General features: G+C 36.4%; 1 protein-coding gene across 1 annotated transcript; it reads right to left on the bottom strand.

Annotated features, from left to right (window-relative positions):
- Nucleotides 1–4229: 4229 nt before the first annotated feature.
- Nucleotides 4230–20280, bottom strand: LOC127649281 (scinderin-like). The gene is made up of 17 exons (XM_052134320.1): nt 20137–20280; nt 17594–17779; nt 13696–13850; nt 12812–12973; nt 11889–12038; nt 11403–11492; nt 11009–11141; nt 10202–10290; nt 8795–9010; nt 8379–8512; nt 8096–8186; nt 7162–7332; nt 6893–7067; nt 6686–6801; nt 6437–6514; nt 6270–6330; nt 4230–4867 (listed from the first exon to the last, which is right to left on the bottom strand). The coding sequence occupies exons 2-17, from the start codon at nt 17772–17774 to the stop codon at nt 4707–4709; spliced, it is 2163 nt and encodes a 720-aa protein (XP_051990280.1). The 5' UTR covers nt 17775–17779; nt 20137–20280; the 3' UTR covers nt 4230–4706.
- Between the last annotated feature and the right edge of the window lie 322 nt (nt 20281–20602).

Below are 20602 nucleotides of genomic sequence, written 5' to 3'. Positions count from 1 at the left end.
TAATTCAAAATCCAATTCATAGAGTGAAATCATCATCAATCAATCAAATATAATAACAACATTTCAGAAATTGAGGAATTTGTAGAAACATTTACCTGGCAACGAAAACTACACACAGCGATCGTGTGGGAAGTCTACCTACAGACTCCCTGAGCTCTGGGCCAGCCCTCCTTAAATATCCAGAGAGAATACACATTGTGTACCAAATGGTATTATCCTTTGAACAATGATAATTTGGGGGCGAATGGGTTCTTAACATCCTGGTGTTAAACCTTCAAGGAGGGGGATAGACCTCCAGAATTATTCAGTATTTTGCAAAGACCTTATAACTTTGTTGTCATTAAGTTTTACAAACCTGGGAATAAGAGCACTGTACCAGACGCACTGAGACATTTTAAATGATTCCAAACATGTTACACTAGTTACCTTATTTGTATACATCAGATATGGTATTTTGTTACATACAGATCTTAGGTGATTCTGAGCTGAAGGGGAATGGTTGAGGAGGAGAGAGGAGAGAATGGGACAGATGTGGAAGGGTAACAATGAGGTGTAAATTTGCAATCTTCACTCAGTGGGGTGTGGTGCCTCAGGAAGAGATGCTAATTGTGAGAAAGTTATATGTTGATTTTCTCAAAGATCATACATTTGCTCTCTGCCTTTGAATGCAAACACATTGGCAACCCGCCATACACTACACTGAGTGATCTAAACACAGTCCACCATTTTTTTCCATGCTGGAGTAGATACATGTGAGAAGATTAATGTCTCAGCTTTGTAAGCATCATAAATGTTCTGTTGTTGGCTGTAAAAGTGAACATAAGAGTCTTCATGTACTCCCGGCATCAGAGCCAATGAAGATGCAGTGGACAGTTTAACTTTATGCAAATGTAGAGCGACTTTCGGGAGAGACAGCTAATACGAGAGATGATGGTAGAGCTCACGTGATCCTAATATTTGAATAATAATATTAATTGTAAATAAACAGTGTTTAGACTCTCCATACACACCACAAGAGACCTAACCGCCAGCCACTGTCGACACGCAGCTTCAAAGTAGCTGGCAGTGTGAACGCAGCTTAATGCAGCTAAAGATACCATTGTCTCTGATTGTATTCACAGAGACTAGAGTTATGTTGAGGGCGGGGAGCAGCAGCTCATTTGCATTTAAAGAGACACACACAAAAACAGCGTGTTTTTTGATTCCACTCAAAAAGAGGCTTTTACAACATGGAATAATAAATGATCTTGTAAAGGGATTAATGGAAAGGAGGAGGCTAGAAATGGCTTGAGAATAAAAATTATATTTTAATACGAAACTTAAACAAAAAGACAAACACACAAAGGTGTGTTCCTCCCCATTCCTCCCTTGTTCTCTCAGGCCGGGGCCCCCGACATGACGTACACATTCTGGGGACACCTGAGGCTTATCTTGTAAAAAAAAAAAAGGGCATAATAGGTCTCCTTTAATATATGCCAGTGTGGTCTGATTTTCTTCACTTGTTTACCCAAGAGCTAGAACTAAAATATGAAGGTGGTGAAAATTTACTTTGGAGGGTGAGGCTCACCAAAAATATTCTACATTAAGAGGGTTTAAACTAGGTGTTGGAAACCAACTTACAAAACTTCCGCTAGAGAAAACACATGTGCGCAATTGGACTTTTAACTCCAAATCTCATAGTTACTGAAATATAGCCCTTGTGACAACTTGCTGCTGTGACAGCTGGCCCTGCATGATCTCCCATATAGTGGCAACTGTAACCTATAGACTATTAAATGGCTTTTCAGAAGAAGAAACAAATTAATGAAATATGTATACAGTGTGTATAAAATATATATATATATATATATATATATATATATATATATATATATATATATATATATATCCATCCATCCATCCATCCATCGTCAACCGCTTATCCTGTGTACAGGGTCGCGGTGGGCTGGAGCCTATCCCAGCTAACATTGGGCGAAAGGCGGGGGACACCCTGGACAGGTCGCCAGTCCATCGCAGATATATATATATACAGAATTTTATAAAATTACAATTAAGACACATATTATAACCTTTCTCAACCTATTTATTGTTCGCTTTACAACCAGCAAATAGAAAATGTTGAAACATGTCCACCAATGGCGGGCTCTTGAGTGTGGCTAAAATTATGCTGTTCTCTATGAATTTTTCAGATTGTGCTGCAGGCAACTGAGGACTAAGTCTGAGAAACTCCTCAGCTGCCATCCAAAATGTGACAGTAGAACAGATCAGCTTCATTTAAGCCTTGAGTTGCTGTTAGGTTTGAAAATGTTCAACCCCAAGGCATAATTTTTCACAATCTCAATATTAAATGGGTGACAGTTAATTTAATTTTTTTCAAATTGTTGCCTAGCAATTTCATATTACTGTTTCCATTTTTGTTTTCAGAGCCTTCTTAGAGGAAAGCACAAGAGAACTTAAAACATATAGCATTTGATACAAGATACAGTATCGGATCAAAAACAGACCTTAAACAAATATCCAAAAACTGAATTTCAACTCAACAGCTTAACATGAGGGTTGATCTCAAGGTTCCTTATTGGATGAGGATGCTTGTATAGCAATAATCATCATTCACTAAATTGACACATCTGATTCCATTAGATTAGGCAAACATGTCCAAGTATACTGTTATATGTATATACAATTTTTTGATGACATATCTTGTTCAGATATGATTGTTCAGCAATGCACCCTTCAAAGAAGACAATACTTAACTAGATAAATAAACAAGCAAAAATGATATTTTTCAAACAATAGTCAAGTTTAGAATGTAAAAGTGTTACATCACAGTTTAAATGCATTCTTCGGTAGTTCATGAAATTGGATTTATAAAGCACAATATCTACTTCTTTTTTCTCATAATTTTCTCTATAACAGTATCCTGCAAACAAGAGATAACTTGCAGTACTGGATAAGAAGCACTGCTTTTATTTTCTAGCTCTTTCCATGCCAGCTCATTTTAAAAATTGCTGTTGAGTTAAACTGTCATTTCCCCTGATAGCGACAGGCTGCTACATGAACACATTTTCACATCTGGAGAACAAGAGAGAGCTGTAGATCTCAAGAGGATGAAAAAGGATGTAAGAAATATTGTATAAGTCATCAAACACATAAGCAAGGAGAAAGATTTTAAACATTTCTGGTATCATTGATTTAAAGGAATAGTCCGGGTTCAATAAGTTAATAAGTATTCCGGTCACAATAAGTTAAGCTCATTAAACAGCATTTGTAGCAAAATACTGATTACCACTAAAAATAATTTAAATTTTCATAAAACAAAACACCCAAAAATCTGGGTTACAGTAACTGTAAGTGAATGAGGCCAGTTTACAGTGAGTGTAAACATGATTTTAGTGTGATAAAATCACTAACCTTTTCTGTGTACAGTTATTGCCAATTTTACAACTTTGTTGCTATGACGATGTAAACCCTAAAACAATTGTAGCAATTACAATTTAAAAAATTTTACAGCTCAAATAATACATGAGTTATTATTATTATACTTATATGAGAATTCATATAAGTATGAATTCATATAAGTGCTTTTATACAATTATAAGCTTCACATTTCTGTCTTTAAACCCTCCAAAAATTGCCCCCATTCACTTCCATTGTAAGAACCTCACTGTAACAATAATTATTATTGTATTTATTTTTAAGAAAAGGATGGAAAAGTTGAAATAATGAAATAATGTAGTGATAATCAACATTATGCCACAAATGCTGTCGGCTGAGCTTAATTGTATTGGACTCAGAATTGTCAGGTATACCTGCCCCTAAAATTCACAAAAAGTAATATGTGGGTAATTGTTTTATATGTCATTTAGACAGACCCTTGCTGTCAAAGTGGATGGTTTTTGGTCAGAATAACCCACAATGTGGACCAGACGTCCTGTCGATTGTGTATAAAACACCTAGTCATTGTTATCCAGATTTTATATGTTGAGAAGACTAAAAGCATATTTGAAGAAAATGATAGCATTTAATGCATACATTGATTTTCCACAATTGAAATTTCATACATTGAAAATTTGACATTTTACTTCATTACAATGAATACAGAAACAAATAATAAGTAATTGTTAAGTAATGTAATCTGAATACAACTTTTGGAGAAAACACATAAGAGACCCCAAATAATCACAATGGGTGAAAATGGAGAATGCTAAAAAAAAAAAAACAGTCAGAGATTTAGATTCATCTTCTCTTTATTTAAGCTCAACATACATTTAAAATGTATCAATTTCCTGTATAAAAACCACATGCCACTAGAAGTGGTTCCCTCATAGACATTATTAAGTTTAAATAGCAGTAAGCCAAAACAGAAATAAATAGTCTATAGACTTTCAACTAAATATGGTATCACTTTATAAAATAATAGCTTCTTCTGTATATGTTTTTGTTAGAGTTAAGTTTCCTTCCACTATGGAAGCTGGTTCTGGTCCTGACTGAACACAGCTAAACAACTTGCCAAAAATCAATTTTACTGGACTAGGTTATATATAAATCTGGGCCTGTAACTGTAAAATCTATCAATGTTTTAAGTGAGATGGTATTTCAATAAAGTGTTTGTATTGTAGAAACATCAGGAAAGTTGCAATTCATGCTGCAGGAATGTGTGACACAATTTTTGTTTTTTAAAGAAATACGAGGGAACATTTTTTAATTTAAAAGCAAGCTCGGATTCTCTCCAGAGGGTCAGTATCCCACATATGTGTGTCCCAAGCCTGGAACCAGCCTGTGAAGGTCGGGGGCTCAGCCCCTTGCTTTATGGTTGTGATGGGCAACCCACGACGTCCAGAAGGATCAGAGTCCACATAGTCCTTAGCTAGAGAGAGAGAGAACATGTTGACTTTAGGCTGAAACATATTAGAGGATTTTTTTGGCTGGACTTGCTGAGAGGAAAACCAAAAAGCATGCTTGTGTTAGACTACAATCCATTACACAATACAAGTGCACATTGCATTCTCAATGAAAACCACAAGGGGTGCTATAATTGGCATTAGTGTGAACAGGCCTCTTCTATGGTATGTTTTCTCTTTCAAGTCAACTTACAATGGTGGAGCAACAGCGTGGAGGGAATATTGCCTAACAAGTAAGTAAAAGTCAAAGTATTCATAGCAACTTACATGAATAATAACACATCCATTGTGGCACAAACTTTAAAAGTAGCTTTATCGCCCCCCTTGAGTAATGTTTGATACCGCCACAGTAACACAAGTAGGCACATTAGTATGTTTAACCCAGGGGTCAGCAACCTATGGCACGCAGAGGGTTAATCACTGGCACACCAGCAACGGTGAGAGAGAAGTAGACTATATTATTCATATGAAATTCTGCACTTGCATTCCAATCTACATCTTGATGTAATTCTTCTTCATGACCACACTGCGTGCTTTCATGAGCTGAATGGGAGGCTTCAGTCACACACCCGTCCCACTGAGGACACATTCATACATACTGTATTCTTAAATGTATCTCATATCAATGGGATATTAAATGCATCTTCCATTGTAGGTTGACCCCCTCTGTCTCCAACTTAAACACCAATGATGTCGTTGTGCTGAAGTCGCCAAACTCTTTATTTACCCAGCTCAGCTAGTGATTACACAACTCTGAGTGATTTCAAAAAATGTATAGATTCCACACTATTTCATGATCAGTAATCAAATAAGCACATTTGTGACATTAACTCATTATCCCATTTTGTACAAAAGGACAGCGTTTCTTTCATTAAAATACTTTCACAAGATGTTCTGTCAAAATTCCCAGGCAAAATTCTTCACATGCTGGTTTTCCACAGGGGCGGGGCGCAGCCATTGACCAGCAAAATAAAAAAATGGTACTCTATGTCAAAAAGGTTGCCGACCCCTGGTAACCATATGACGCATTGGCACACACTCGCATCAGCATCCATGTACTTGTGTAAAGTATGCTTCTGGCCTAAGACTTGATGTATAATCACAAAATATGTAAAACATTTTAGGGTCATTCTTAACCCTGGGTAAACATAATGCTGGGTTATTTTGTTCCATGTTTCACTAGTGTTTGTACTTTACACTGGATTAGTAATTAATCTTGGGTTTTCAACCTGTACATTTATAAGCTCTGGGTTGCCAAACTTATTTGCATATTTACAAGATTAATAACATGGATTGGACAAGTTAAGCATTCTCCATAAAGACATTAACCCAGGGTTAAGCAAGTCCTAAAGTAAACTGGCCACTCACCTATTTTTGGTGACTCTGTCCTCTCTACCTCATTTGCTTCTTTACCAATCCAAAGGAAAATCTAGAATGAAGGTTTTTTTATTTAGGATTGTAGCTAACCATGAAACATGCAGTAATATTAGAAAGAGTCCAAACTATATTCATGTGGACTGCATATATCAACTCACCTGATCCCAGGTGTCAAGCAACATGACATCATCGGTAGCCAGGTCTGACTGACTGAAGTCTCCAGGGACTTCCTCAACCTGAGAGACAGAGCAAAAGACAGAATCAATAAACTCATGATTTCATGATGCACACAAAACTGCAGTTCAGAGACCTGATATATAGAAGCTTGGTTGATTTTATGTGTTCATTTTAATCGAATCTATATTTATTTATCCTCCAATCTTTCAGTTTTTGTAACTTTGATTTACCATTAGCCGGCCTGTCTTGTTGGAGCAACCAAACAGGCGTGATGGTTTGACCATATTCTGCAGATTTGGAGATGTCTGGTATTCCTTCTTCCCTCCCAGAGCTGACCAGAATCCCGCTAAAGAGAGAGCCAAGCAAGAGAGATGAGTTAAGGCTGGTTGTCACATCTGATCTATGATGATGTCCCTCAAAACACAGTGGACTCTTACCTGGTTCTTTACCCTCGGCCACATCAGTGAAACTTCCTCCCAGGACACTCACCACATACTTGGCAGCGACCATTTCTTCATCGCTGGCACCTAAACCTTTCCACACAACCAAAGAGTTTGGCGACTTCAGCACAAAGACATCATTGGTGTTTAAGCTGGATGCAGAGGGGCTAACCTACAATGGAAGATGCAAAATGCATTGATATGGGATACACTTAAGAAAACTTTATGTATGATGGTGTCCTCAGTGGGACGGGTGTGTGACTGACCTCTACAGCACGAGTAGCTCGAGACGAGCTCTGACGGATGTGGAAGAGGCGCGTACTCCCCGGAGTGGTGTGGCCATCCTTGCGGGACGTCCCTCCACTATGGATAATCATGGGTTTGCCCTTGAACAGACTCATCAGGTGGGGGGGCTCCTGACCCTGGGACACTCGCACCTGAGCAGGGTAACATTCAGATTTTTGTCTTTAAAACAATGTTCTATGAGACTCTTTAAAATTTACAACAAACTAGCTTGGCTATAAATTTTCATTCCTGCCCAGAGGTGGCGATATGCACAAATAATGCAAATGGCTAAAAACAAAATAAGAATGTGAAAGAGGAAATTTATAGTTAAAAAGGACTTAAATATTGACCTGTTTCTCATCCACACCTATCATATCACTTCTGAAGACGTGGATTAAACCACTGGAGTTTTATGGATTACTTTTATGCTGCCTTTATATGATTTTAGACCTTCAAAGCCCTGGTCACCATTAATGTACATTATATGGACCTAGGGAGCTGAGATATTCTTCTAAAAATATTTGTTTGTGTTCAGCAGAAGAAATAAAGTCATACACTCTTGGATGGCATGAGGATGAGTAAATGATGAGAGAATTTTTGGGTGAACTATTCCTTTCAGGAATGCTGAACAACAAATCAGTGATAGCTTGTTAAAATGTATGTTAAAAATCTAAATGCAAGCACACATGGAATCTGCAGATGATTTTTGCACTGATTTTAGTGAAAGTCTGCTGAACTCTGTGGAAGGGATTTATCCAGTACTATTCTATAAGATGATGATGGGTGTATGTGGCCATGTTCTGTCATTATTATAGCCAAAAACACTACCATATCAGTGGTAACAACATCTTTTTTGTTGCTTTAGGGATTAAAACATCCACAGTGCTGTTGGATCTTAAAGAGAATTACTCTCACTTGAACTGGAGCTCCTCCCATGGAGTCGTCAAGTTGGACAGTAAGGAAGGCAGAAGCTGCCAGCTCATCCTGAGTACATTTCAGACCCTGCCTGTAACACAATATAACATGCATTCTATATAATGATACCAGCATCACTGCCCATATTTAGAGTAGCAAACAGCATAGATATGTTTGCTTATAACACTTCATGGTCTAAAGTATGTGTCTAGCATGTAATTGACATGTTGAACTGTTCTAAGATACTATACCATACAATACTATAAACATGTTATGGACTAACCAGGTGTAGATGATATGCTGTTCCCTGCTTCCCTGTTTATAAGTGTAGAGGATCAGGTAACAGTCTCCTCCAAAGAACTGACCGTAGGTTGAGGGATCCACTGGAACACGGTCCCCTCCCTCCACACGCCAAATCTAATTAAGACAAACATGAGTGTTAATAACTTTTTGTTAAGAAGATAATTTTTTCTAGAAGAAAAAAAAATCCTTTACATTTCAAATCCGTTTTTTGGCCAAGGTTCATATAGTCAAATCTAACCCTAACCTGTTTCATATATTCTAACCCTAACCTCATAATAATCAGAAACTAGTATCTTATTATTATAAACATTTTTTGCAAGATCATTTGTTAATTTGTTGTATAGATCCAAATTACTGTAGATTTCACTTTGTATGTGAGTGTGAGTTGGATTTTACCTGGACTTTTCCAGAACCATCATCAACCATGTTGTGCTGAGCTGCCATGGCTTTGTTACTATGCAGGCTAGAGGCATCGAAAGGAATCTGCTCTACATGGGCTATTCTGCCTATGGTGTAGGCCTTGGTAGGGCCAGTGGTTTGGTCCTTGTCCTTCCAGTTAGAGAAAAACTGCTTGAACAGAGTAGTCTCGCCCCCTGCAGGCAGCACCTGGATCTACAGCGGCAAGCAGCACAACAGCAGGTAAATATGTCAGTAGTCCTTCACCAGTAAAACCATGAAAAATTTAGTAAACACATTTATGTTTATTTACTGCAAGATATCATGTGATATAGGCAAATTTTTAACAAATCAGTACAAGTATCAGTATTCAGAGAATTCACTAAATATCACTAATTTGTGTGTATCAAAATGTACATTTGTGAATTACAATGTAATGCATTGTTTATAAAAGCAGATTTTAACATATGTAAATCCATAACAAATATTTATGTTACAATTGATGAAAAATGTAATTACAAGAATAAAGAACTGCCTACAATAATGGAAGTATCCTTTTCATTTAGTGTCAATTATAATATGGCAATTGTAAACTTTATATTGATTAACTTTTTTATTTATTTTTTCTGAAAAATTTAGTTTATTTCATCCAGTTGGAATACAATTGTATGACTCTGTTGACACAGGGCATCTGAACAAACACCTTATTTTTTTTTTTTTTTTTTTTTTTTTGATACATTTATTTATTTATTTTCACTTTGTAACACCAGTTGACCTTCGGTCTGAGGTGTGGTGTCTCTTAGTCTCACGTCATACCCCGCCTCCTTGTTTGCCCATTATTATTTCATCTTTCACACCTGCCCTGCATTTAACCTGTTTGATTTCTCTCCCTATTTTAGTCTGTCCAGTGCCAGTTCATCTTGTTTCACGTTCATGTCGGTCTCGTTTGTCGTTCCCATCCCTTCTCGGTCCGGTCGGTGCTGTGTCCAATACGTCTGCCCTAGCCCAGCTTTAGAGGGTGCCTGCCTGGATTATTTTTCCCCTTCAGGGTTGTATTTTTTATTTTTATTTTTTTTTGCCTTTTTGGTCTAATAAATTATTTTTGGTTCTCTCACTCTGCGTTTGGGTCCTGGTTCTCTGCAACTGTGTCACCAATTTATTATATCTATGTGTGTCAGTAGGAATTTCATACTCTAAAACTCACTGCAGGTTGGCCTCTGAGTGAAGCAAATCTGTTCATTGCATTTGACTTATTGAGACCTTTCCAACGATATATAACACATTCCAATCTCATCTCTTTTATTTGATTTTATGTATGTTTTTATTATGAGTACAGAACAGTTAGCACAGTTGTGTTAGCACAAATGAACACAGCACAAGGGTTAAGTATGTGTGTTCAGACTGTACCTGTGTTTTGCTGGAGTAGTTCTTCTCTTTGATGAACTCCACTGCTGTCTTCATAGCCGCTTTGCGTTCAGCTGTGTTCGCATTCGGTCCTGTTGGAAAAGGGAAAACGAGTCTTAGCCAGAAGCTCTTTCAACTTTATGAAAACTTTGTGTTACGTTTAAACAAAGGGCCCCTAGTGATTTGAGTTGCATGCCGGCCTTGTGGAAAAATACATATGAAGATGGTATCACTTCTACAGTATATCAAGATATATCAGATACAGGAGATATATGAACACATTTAAGGCAGCCACAGACGCAAGTCAACATGAAACTGCATTTGCAACCCATTTTTCTTCTGTAATGCAACACATTTATGAGTGAAATGGGATATTTAACAATAAAAAATGTAGGGTGTGACATGATTTAAGCAACCATGAATTGATTGGATCATGAAAGTTGGGCGTTTCATACCAGAATGGAGAGAATGGTATGAAAATCCGGAGTGGTAATACCTTGCGATGAACTATTGGCAAGATTTTGGAAAGGCTGTATTAGCTACAACAGCAGGCAGAACCAATCACTAAATAGCAAATTGGCTGTTGGTTAAAATTAACCAATTGTTTACGTGGCCTAGGTGGCGTCATCCTAAAAAGGAAGTTGTTTCAGAGGCAGAGCAAAATATTACTTTTATTTTTTTACATTACTCGTTATTTTGATGAAAGATTACAAATACAAAAAACAGATTATTAATGCACAATAGCATCAGAAATTTGTATTGAGAATGTAAATAAACAAGTTACTACACATTGAGACATTTAAGACACACCTTTCCATACAAACACATTTTTATCAACGCCATTGTCCAAGATGTAGCACTCATCGAGGGAGAGCATCTCCTGCTTGAACGGGCTGGTCTGGGCCACGACAGATGTTTTCATGGAACCAGAGTCATCTGAGATCTACCATAAATATACAGTAAAATACTGTAGGATGGCAGTCAGACTTGATGTATTTAGGAGTGATAAATATAGGTGTTGTAATTTTGAAAAACTAAGATCATAAGAAACAGTGTTTTGTCCTTGTGTGAATGATGTAGACTGTACTTTAGGCTTTACAGCTGTCAGTTTTTATCATTATTAAAATAGTCCTCATCAATAATTAATATGGTGAATACTTTATGAACTGTACTGTAATAGGTTAGAAAGAAGAGTCTTTATTACCATGTACAGTGCACCCTTTTTCCTGTTGGAAGTGTCCACTTCCTCATCATCTGAAGTTGAGGGGGCAATGTTGGATTTGGGCCCAAGAGCCTGTGGGATGACACACAGGATTAAAGCCCATATGGACACAATGGTGCTTTATTTCTAAAACCAATCTGATGCCAACTAGATCACACATCCAGCCCTGAGATGAATGTACTGCAGCAGATTGAATAATTGGCATGCAAAACTCTTCTTCTCTCATTAAACACGTGATGGATGCATTCTCTTTACCAGAACAACATGAAAGCTAGAGCCAGAAAAGAAACAAGCAAGCCATTGTGCCAAGTTTTGCGTGAGATCTGATAATATCTGACCCAAAGTAACTTCTGTTTCCTAATACAGGGGCAAACAGCATCCACGAAAATGTAATGTTACATTTATTTGAAGAATTTGCATTTCAAAACAAAACATAAAACCAAACCAAACAAAACTAAATCCACTCACATCAGTCAGAGCCTGTGGTTCTGCCCCATCCTCCACCATGTGCAGTTTTGACCTGCCGTTCCTCTCATTGTCTCGAATATCGATGGCCAACTGAGAGGCCTTCAGACGCTCAAAACGATTGCAGTCACTGCCACACCACTGATAAATGTCCTGATCAAAATTGAAAAAAAAAAAACAAACAAACAAAAAAAAAAATATATATATATATATATATATAGTTTTCTTGTTTTCATGAATGTGACAAAAATATGTTTTTGAATACTAGTATAGGTATAAGAGACAATGTACAGTCAGCAAGACATTAACGCAAAATAAATCCTGACAGGGTGCAACCAAATTTGCCCGGTTGCTAGGGAAGATAGAGTCACATGGGGTAACCTCCACGTGGTCGCGATTAGGTGTTCTCGCCCTCAATGGGGCGCATGGTAAGTTGTACGTGGATCACGGAGAGTAGCATAAGCCTCCACATGGTGTCATGCACAATGAGCCACGTGATAAGATGCACAGATTGACGTCTCAGAAGCGGAGGCAACTGAGACTTATCCTCTGCCACCTGGTGAATAACTGCACCACCACAAGGACATACTAAGTAGTGGGAGTTGGGCATTCCAAATTGGGAGAAAAGGGTATATATATATATATATATATATATATATATATATACATAAAAAGTTTAGCACTAATTAAACAAAAATATTTGACTACAGGATGCCGTACTCGACCAATCAGATTCGTGTAATAAAATGACATATAAATGGGGTATACGTATGTAGAGTACATCTCAATAACTTAAAATAGTATGCTACAGTTCCGTATGAGATAGATTAAAGAATACGATTTATAATGCGGTTCCCTAAAGCAGTGTACAAGCTATTTGGAAGCACACATTCTACCTCATTGTGGTCAGATTTAGATATCTATACCTTCCCCAAATCTACAATAAAGCAGTCTCCTTTGTTGAAACTGGCCCAGGACATCTCCACCTCCGTGGCTCTGATGGCCCTCCTGCCCTTGATGTGCAGCAGACGCTTCACAGTGACGTCATTGGTCAACACGTGATGAAAGCCAGACGCAACCCCACCTATCTATAAAGACAAGAAGGATTGCAATAAAGACCTTATTCCACTGCTTAAAGTTACTGTTACTGTTTAATAAGTTACTGCATATTAGGTACTGCAAAACACAGTAACTACAGTACACCAATGCTAAAAATGGCATCAAAGTTTTTTGATTGTTTAGCCAAAGGTGTTAAACACACACATGGTAAAACAATGATTAGACATGAATCTGAGCATAGTTACAGATCAATTAGGAATCTAAAACATAAGTGTTGATTCAAAAGTAATGGTCTATAAGGATGGAATAAAACCAATTCTTCTATTAACACAAAAAAAAAAATCAACATTTATTTATATAACAATGGGGTATTCAGGATGAAGTTTCATGGATACTGTGTCATCTTATCCAAAGACTACATATGAAAATGTCTAAAATTAAGCCCCTGCTTGGCATTTTCTAGGGAAAAGGGAAAATGTAACTTTAGGATTAGCAAGGAACTAAATGCCATCCATTTGGCAGAGTGTTTTTCAAAGAGCCAAGGAAACTTTCTGAGTTAATCAAATTACTGAATGTAATGCAAAGAATGTACCATGACTGAGCATAATGGATATGTCCAAGGCATAACTAATTCTGGCCATGGTCCTATAAAGGTAGACCAGCAGTATGGCCACTTTTCCATTCTCACAGCTAATTAATGATAAACATTCTGAGAAGTGGCACCGTCATTAAATTCCCCAATGACGTTCACCTTATACTTGATGCCAGATTTAAAGTAGCCCAGAAAAGTGAGTGACTCATTATTTTGGACCTCCCGGAACTGAACTGGACCACCCCCCATGAAGTCATCCAGCTGTGTGGCAAAGATAGCCGCTGCACCACTTTCATCCTGAGAACACTCATTCCCTGAGAGAGAGAGAGAGAGAGAGAGAGAGAGAGAGAGAGGATAAAGAGTTATCAGGGGAGCATTAGGGGGAAAAACTACATACAAGAGACAATGAAATCATGCTTCTTTTCCATGTTAGAGGTAGACCAATTATCAGTTTGACTGATATTTTGCTACGCAACCGGTTATTGGTTCTTCAATGAGCATGTTTAAAATGCACACCAATATGCTGATTACGCCCCAAAATCAGCTTATTTCAAAAGTCTGACAAAACAAGAAACCGTGTTTACATGACATGCGCTCAACACATGCACACATTAGATAGGTAAAGGTGTTTACATGCCACGCAAAATTGGCATTATGGTCAAAAATCTACCCATGTCCACCAGTTTATTCTTACGCCATTTACACTGATGAAGGAACACTGTTATTGTGTTTACATTCCCATTGCCAGCTTATTAAGCAGAATCGGTGTATGTAAACGCTCTCATTATTGGGTCTACCGATAAGTGCCACTGTTTAGTGGGTTTCTAAAGAAGAACACCAATTGTGACCATTTAGATCTCAAAATAACTTTGCATAAATGTAACAACATAAATTATATTAATATACAACAATTAGGTCCGGTCCTCAAATCTGATTGGATGAGCGGCGTTCACCGGAACACTTCTGGCTTTAAAATAGTGGTGACATTTTTATTAATTGTTCATTTTGATTTTATTCAATGGGTCGTTCAGTGACCATTTCTGGACACTGCATATTTACTCCAGTAAGTGGCGACAGAGTCATTCAATCATTGAATCAACTGATTTGTCCAAAAAAAAAATATAAAACTATATTTCACCATGGAAATAATGGTAGTAAACGAGAACCATTTGCTTACTTAAAAGATTTGTTGAAAACACTGATTTGTTTGCTAACAGAACACGACTAGTTCAAACCGGAATGAGTGCATTGCAGTGAGTCATGTAAAATTATTATTGTTGTTATTTAAAATAAACTATAAACATAATTTAGCAGTGTTGGGTTACTTTTTAAGAAGTTACTTGAAATGTATTCCACAACAAATTACAGAATATATGCTGTAAAATGTAATTTGTAATTTATTTCATTAGATTACTCAAGGTCAGTAATGTATTCTTAATACTTTGAATTACTTCTTCAGCGCTGGTAGATTTTGTTCACTAGTTTTGACTATAAAAACTCTGTCAGTACAGTAAGACAAATAACACATGTTAAAAATACATTCTCTGAAACAAGATCAAACTAATTTATCTTGTTTTAAGGACTTTTTGATATTTTTACAGGAAAAAAATATTATTATCAAGAATTTGATTTTTGCCCTAATATCAAACGTCTTATAAGAAAAAAATCAATTATGATCTAAAATTAATTTTATTGATAAAAATATGATCGTGTCTGGTAACATGTGCATGTAAAATGACTAGAAATAACATTTTAGCTTAGCGTAAAGCTGACAAGTTACATAAGATTTATTTCTATTTCTTCTGCTCCAAACTGAATTCTCTGTCAGCTCGTATGAATGTAACACATCATAAGAAAGTGATTCACTGCTGTTCAAATGAACTTTGGATCACATCATTTATATGTATAAATGTTTTCCATCTGAAAGGACAAAATATTAAATTAAACAAATACAATGCAAAGTAATCTCTTCAGTACTTGAAATACTTTTTAAATGTAACTATTCTAATTACCAATTATTTAAATTGTAACTGTAGTGGAATATAGTTTAGTGTATTTTAAATAAGTACATGTATTTTGTTACTCCCCAACACTGCCTGTGGCACTCAATTCATTTTATTGTTATTATTAAAATATGAATATTGTACTTTTTGCAGTGCAATGATTAGTCTATTTTTACTGTGTCTAAAAGAAGGGACAAAACAATCATTAAAAATTGGTTCTGCGTATACCAGACATTTTAACTAATTATATAATTAATTAAAATGATATTTATCGATCTCTTGTTAGAGGCTTCTGTCAATAAAAGAAAATGTACTACAACTTACTGGAATACTCAAACAGAGCTCGCTTGCCAAGCGGCACAGCCGTGTTTAGTTTAAGGTAAAATAAGACCCAAACGGCAACCCAGGAGGGGCTTCATGGAACACATTAGGGATTTTTCCCACTCTGTGTCCTCATATAAACATTTTGTTCTCACACACACTACAGCTCAAATGAAATGTTTGGGAACTACTATGTTTAGGAGCATGTCTGCAGGCATTAAGAGAAGGTTTAAACCATTGGATGGGGACAAAATACAGAGCTACATTGATCAGTCTTTGAAATTCAACAGAGGACCATTTAAATCTTACGTGGGGTCCAATGTATGACGCATTGCTTAACAAACAAAAGCACGCTCTAGTGTACCTTAAGTGACTACCCTTCCGAGGTATGCCATGTGTACTTAACCTGATGATTTCTTCTCAGGGGAAGGAGGGATGCTATAAAGTAATTAGTGAAAAGTGAATGTATGAGCAAGTGCACTTTAAGAGCTCTCATAATGGTTTCACTCTCTGCATCAGTGGGTTGATGGCGGAAGACCTTGAGTCAGCATTTTATGTGTTTTAGTTCATTAGACAAATTGCAAGAGAAATGTAGGGGTAAATGGTAGCTTTTAGTATTGTTGTATAGCATCTTGTAAAGCTGTAAAGTTGTAAATGAGTTGATGGTCTCATGGAATCATGTTTCTTTACATATATTTTTACTAAACTCACGGCAGTTTCCTGGTGAAATAAATACTAGAGGTGCTAAATGTACAAATCACGAGTAAAACATCAGATTATCCATTCATAAACTTGCAATTGTGTGGTATAATGTTGATTACCATGAAAAACTATTTTGACTTGTCCCTTTTAAAGAAAAAATCTGGGTTACATTGAGGCACTTACAATGGAAGTCAATGGGGACACTTCAGTGTTCAGTGTGATAAAATCACTTACTAACCTTTTCTGTGGAAAGTTATTTCCAATTTTACTACTTCAATGCCATAACGATGTATTGTCAACAAACCCTAAAAAGACTGTAAAAAATGATGATTTAAACAACTTTACAGCTCAAATAATACATGAGTTTTAACAGAAGTATTAATGTAAGTGCTTTTATAAAATTATAAAGTTTCACATTTCCACTTTTAAACCCACCAAATATTGTCCCCATTCACTTCCATTGTAAGTGACAATTTTTGCTTCTTCTTTTTTTTCCGAAGGAGGGACAAGTTGAACCTATTTTTTTGGTTATCAACATTATGCCACAAATGCTGTCGATTGCACTTTATTTTTTGTTTCTAACCCAGAATACTCCTTTAACTTTAAAAATCTAATCTTTTAGTGTGAACATTTGAATCACTTTTAGCGCCACACAGTGGACATTTCACCTTGGAAGTGCCGCGGTTTGTGTAAGAAACCATGGAATGTAATTTTGCAAAATTTTGTCAGTCACAACATTTTCACCCTGGTAATGTGACATATTTCCAAGTAGAACAGAACAAGACAAACATACAGGTTGGGACTTGATGTTATCAATCTCTGGAATTGATAGAAAAGTGGTCCATCCATACCAGAATGACGCCAGAGAGCAAGTTAATGCAGTTGTTAATTGTTCTAACCATATTCTAGTTCAACCATTGGTAAAAATGCACTGTTCAACTTTGGCTCGGAGTATGTAAAAAACAATTGCAGGCAGAAATGTGGCGTCATGCTGCCTCGAGTCTACCCTGACCACAATGTGTGTCACTTACCCAGCCACATGTGTATATAGTAAGAGGGTGCAGTGGTGGTGTACATCAGAAGGTAGGCGTCACCCGTATAGAAGTTGCCATGGAGATTTTTAGGGACCGGCTTGAGGTCCATGTTCTCAATGCGCCATACCTGCAGTCCAGGCGCTTTCCCAGCAGTCTCAAACTCCTTATGAGATACCATAGTGACTGGAGAAGATGCAGAATATTAAAGTTTGGATACCTTTATATAGTATAACGTCATACTGGGAAAATAAAAGACATCCAGTTATCCAAGTTCAAGTGTTTCATAAAGGAGAAGAGAAACAGTTTGTTGTATCTGTTCTTCTACTTCTCTAAATTACTGAGGAAGCTCTTGGTTAAACAGAGCCTGAGAACTATATTGTCTAACATGTTGTCTACATTTTCTGATGTCTTTGATTTTGTAATCACATATTCCCATAAGACACACAATTTGGCAATGTCAATCAACATGGTGACTATCACTGTAATGGTCACCTATCTGCACCACTTATTCACCTGCAATAATTTAGATGCAAATCTAATGCAGCAAGAGGAAGCCTTATACATCATGCCTCCATGCTTGTGTGATGAGGTCAATACAATTTTGAGTAAGGTTTGTTCTGCACTGTAAACCCTAAAGTTATCATTACTGGAAATGTCAGGTTTTGGGCTCATAACTCAATCAAATAATTTATTTAAAAAATCCATAGACTTAAGATTTTGTTAATAACTTGAACTTTGGGTACAAAATGAAGGCTATGGGCAATACACATAATGCTTTGCACATTTTAATTCTTCATAGTTTCCTTGGTTAAAATTGAGATATTTGGGCATTTAAATAGCTGTAATTAAGAATTTATAGAGGTTTAGCTCTTTTGCAGTATCATGCATGTTGTTTTGTTGCAAATAGTTGTTTCCTGTGATGTCAGCATGAGGGTGATCAGTCTCCAATTTGGTCAAGTTGGACCCTGTCGACTAATTCTTTGTGCATCTGCAGTTAAAGTGCAGGTATATATGCATTTCTGTGGAGAATTAAGTTTAATGACTGACCTAGATCAGTTATGATCTTTACTTGAGCTGTGCTGTTGTTTGATCTAAAATTGAATCAATTTAATGGAAATTATTAACAACATTAGAAACAACCATATTTAAACAGAAAATCCAAGTGAAGTCTACTTCCATCTAGTTAAATTAACCTAAATAGTTAAGTTCATTCTATGTAAACACCAAATTAATTTAACCACGTTATATATGTTTTGGAGACCCCATCACTCAATTAAATTGAGGGAACAAGCTTACTCTAAATAAATGGGTAGTGTCAAATTATTATGAAGTCTATGAAAAGAGGATCTAAGACATCACACTGTTGACTGTCTCACACAGCTGATAAGGAAGAGAAAACATGATCAATGTGATAAACTAGGCCTAGACCTATCTGAATTCAGCCATGGAAATGTTTATGAATATTCCATGTTACCGCCCTTAAGTGTATATGAGTATAGAGTATATTTGCTCTAGGCATAACTAAGTCATGGACAACTTAATATTTAATGAGGTATATTTTGATAATCCGCTGACATAATGATTCCGTGATGAAACTACCTGAACATGTACAATAATAATCAACACAGGATCAATTTGGCATCTATCACAGTCATAGTAATGGCAAGCAGCCACATTTATACTTATCAAATGATAAGCACTGCTCAACTACAGCTGTTTGATTTCCATTAGAAACAGGATATAGATCAGAACATGACTTTGAAGTGTGTTATTTTTTCAGTCAGAAACCACAATACATGCAAATGTACTGTCCATGTTTACATATTTCCTTCAGCAAATGTAAATTATTCTCTGACCAGCATTAATGGGTTTACATTACATTAATACAGTAGATCTTTCTTTTATTTATCAGCTGTGGGAGTCTAAAGCTCTGCTACTGAAAACTTGTTGGATCTATTAGACTTACAGTGTACAGTGTCCTCAATCATCAGTCCATAATCAGAATTTAATAAACAATAAGCTGTTCCATAAAATGATAATCCAAGTATTGAGAACAGTGCTCTTGTAATTTCAATGGTAAAATACCTTATTGAAACTGCTCTCTTATCATAGAAAGCAAAGCTAAATATAAGCAGCAAAAAGTGATAATTAACTACCATATCACTAGAAAATATAGGCATTTTCACATTTACCAGAATAAATAATCATTAAAATGCAGCTATATTATATGCACGCGCTTTCTTTATTCAGTGTAGTCTCACTTTTATGCACTGAAATGAACGAGTGTTCACTTCAGGAGCAAAAGAGTTGGACTTTGTCTCATAAAGGCAGAACATGTTCGCAAATGACGTGATCTTCTTTCACATTATAGTAATCCACCAGATTACTGCCAAACGCAATGTAACATTCATTCATAAAGTGCCACAGTTATTAAGAATAGTCCAATCTAATTCAATTCATTTAGTCTTCTGTATGTAGGCAATGCATGTATGAGAGTTATGAGGTAAGAATAGCACAGAATAATAATGGAAACAACTTACGAGATTGTCGTAGATGCAGATCAAATGGTCAGTGCACGAGAAAAGGCGACGAGTTGTGCAGAGAAGAATATCATTTGAAACTATTAAACTGGTTGAGGGAGTGTTCTGCACAGCGGGGCGTGTATATATAAACGATTGAGCTTTCAAAACATACTACGACTGTGTCTCAAAACCTGGTGAGCTATTGATCTCAATCTAACACAACGTTTAAGGGCGTTATTTGAGTGGACTATATACTCATAAATGCTGTCTAGTAGGCAGCATACTTGGTTTTAAGACAGAGCCTACAACACAGTATTTACTACTAAACTGCCTTTGCGTCTTTATGTTAAAGTGGATGTTTGATCGGATTCAACGAAGTAATTTGAGTTATTACATTTTCGTACACTTTATTATTTTTTTTCTACAAATAGGCTACAGGATCAGGATTTAATATACAATATTTTCTATTACACCAGAGCAAAAA

The sequence above is a fragment of the Xyrauchen texanus genome, chromosome 9 (assembly GCF_025860055.1).
Source record: "Xyrauchen texanus isolate HMW12.3.18 chromosome 9, RBS_HiC_50CHRs, whole genome shotgun sequence".
NCBI lineage: Eukaryota > Metazoa > Chordata > Actinopteri > Cypriniformes > Catostomidae > Xyrauchen > Xyrauchen texanus.
Note: the sequence above shows the minus strand (reverse complement) of the source record. Positions and strands in the feature narration are given on the sequence as shown.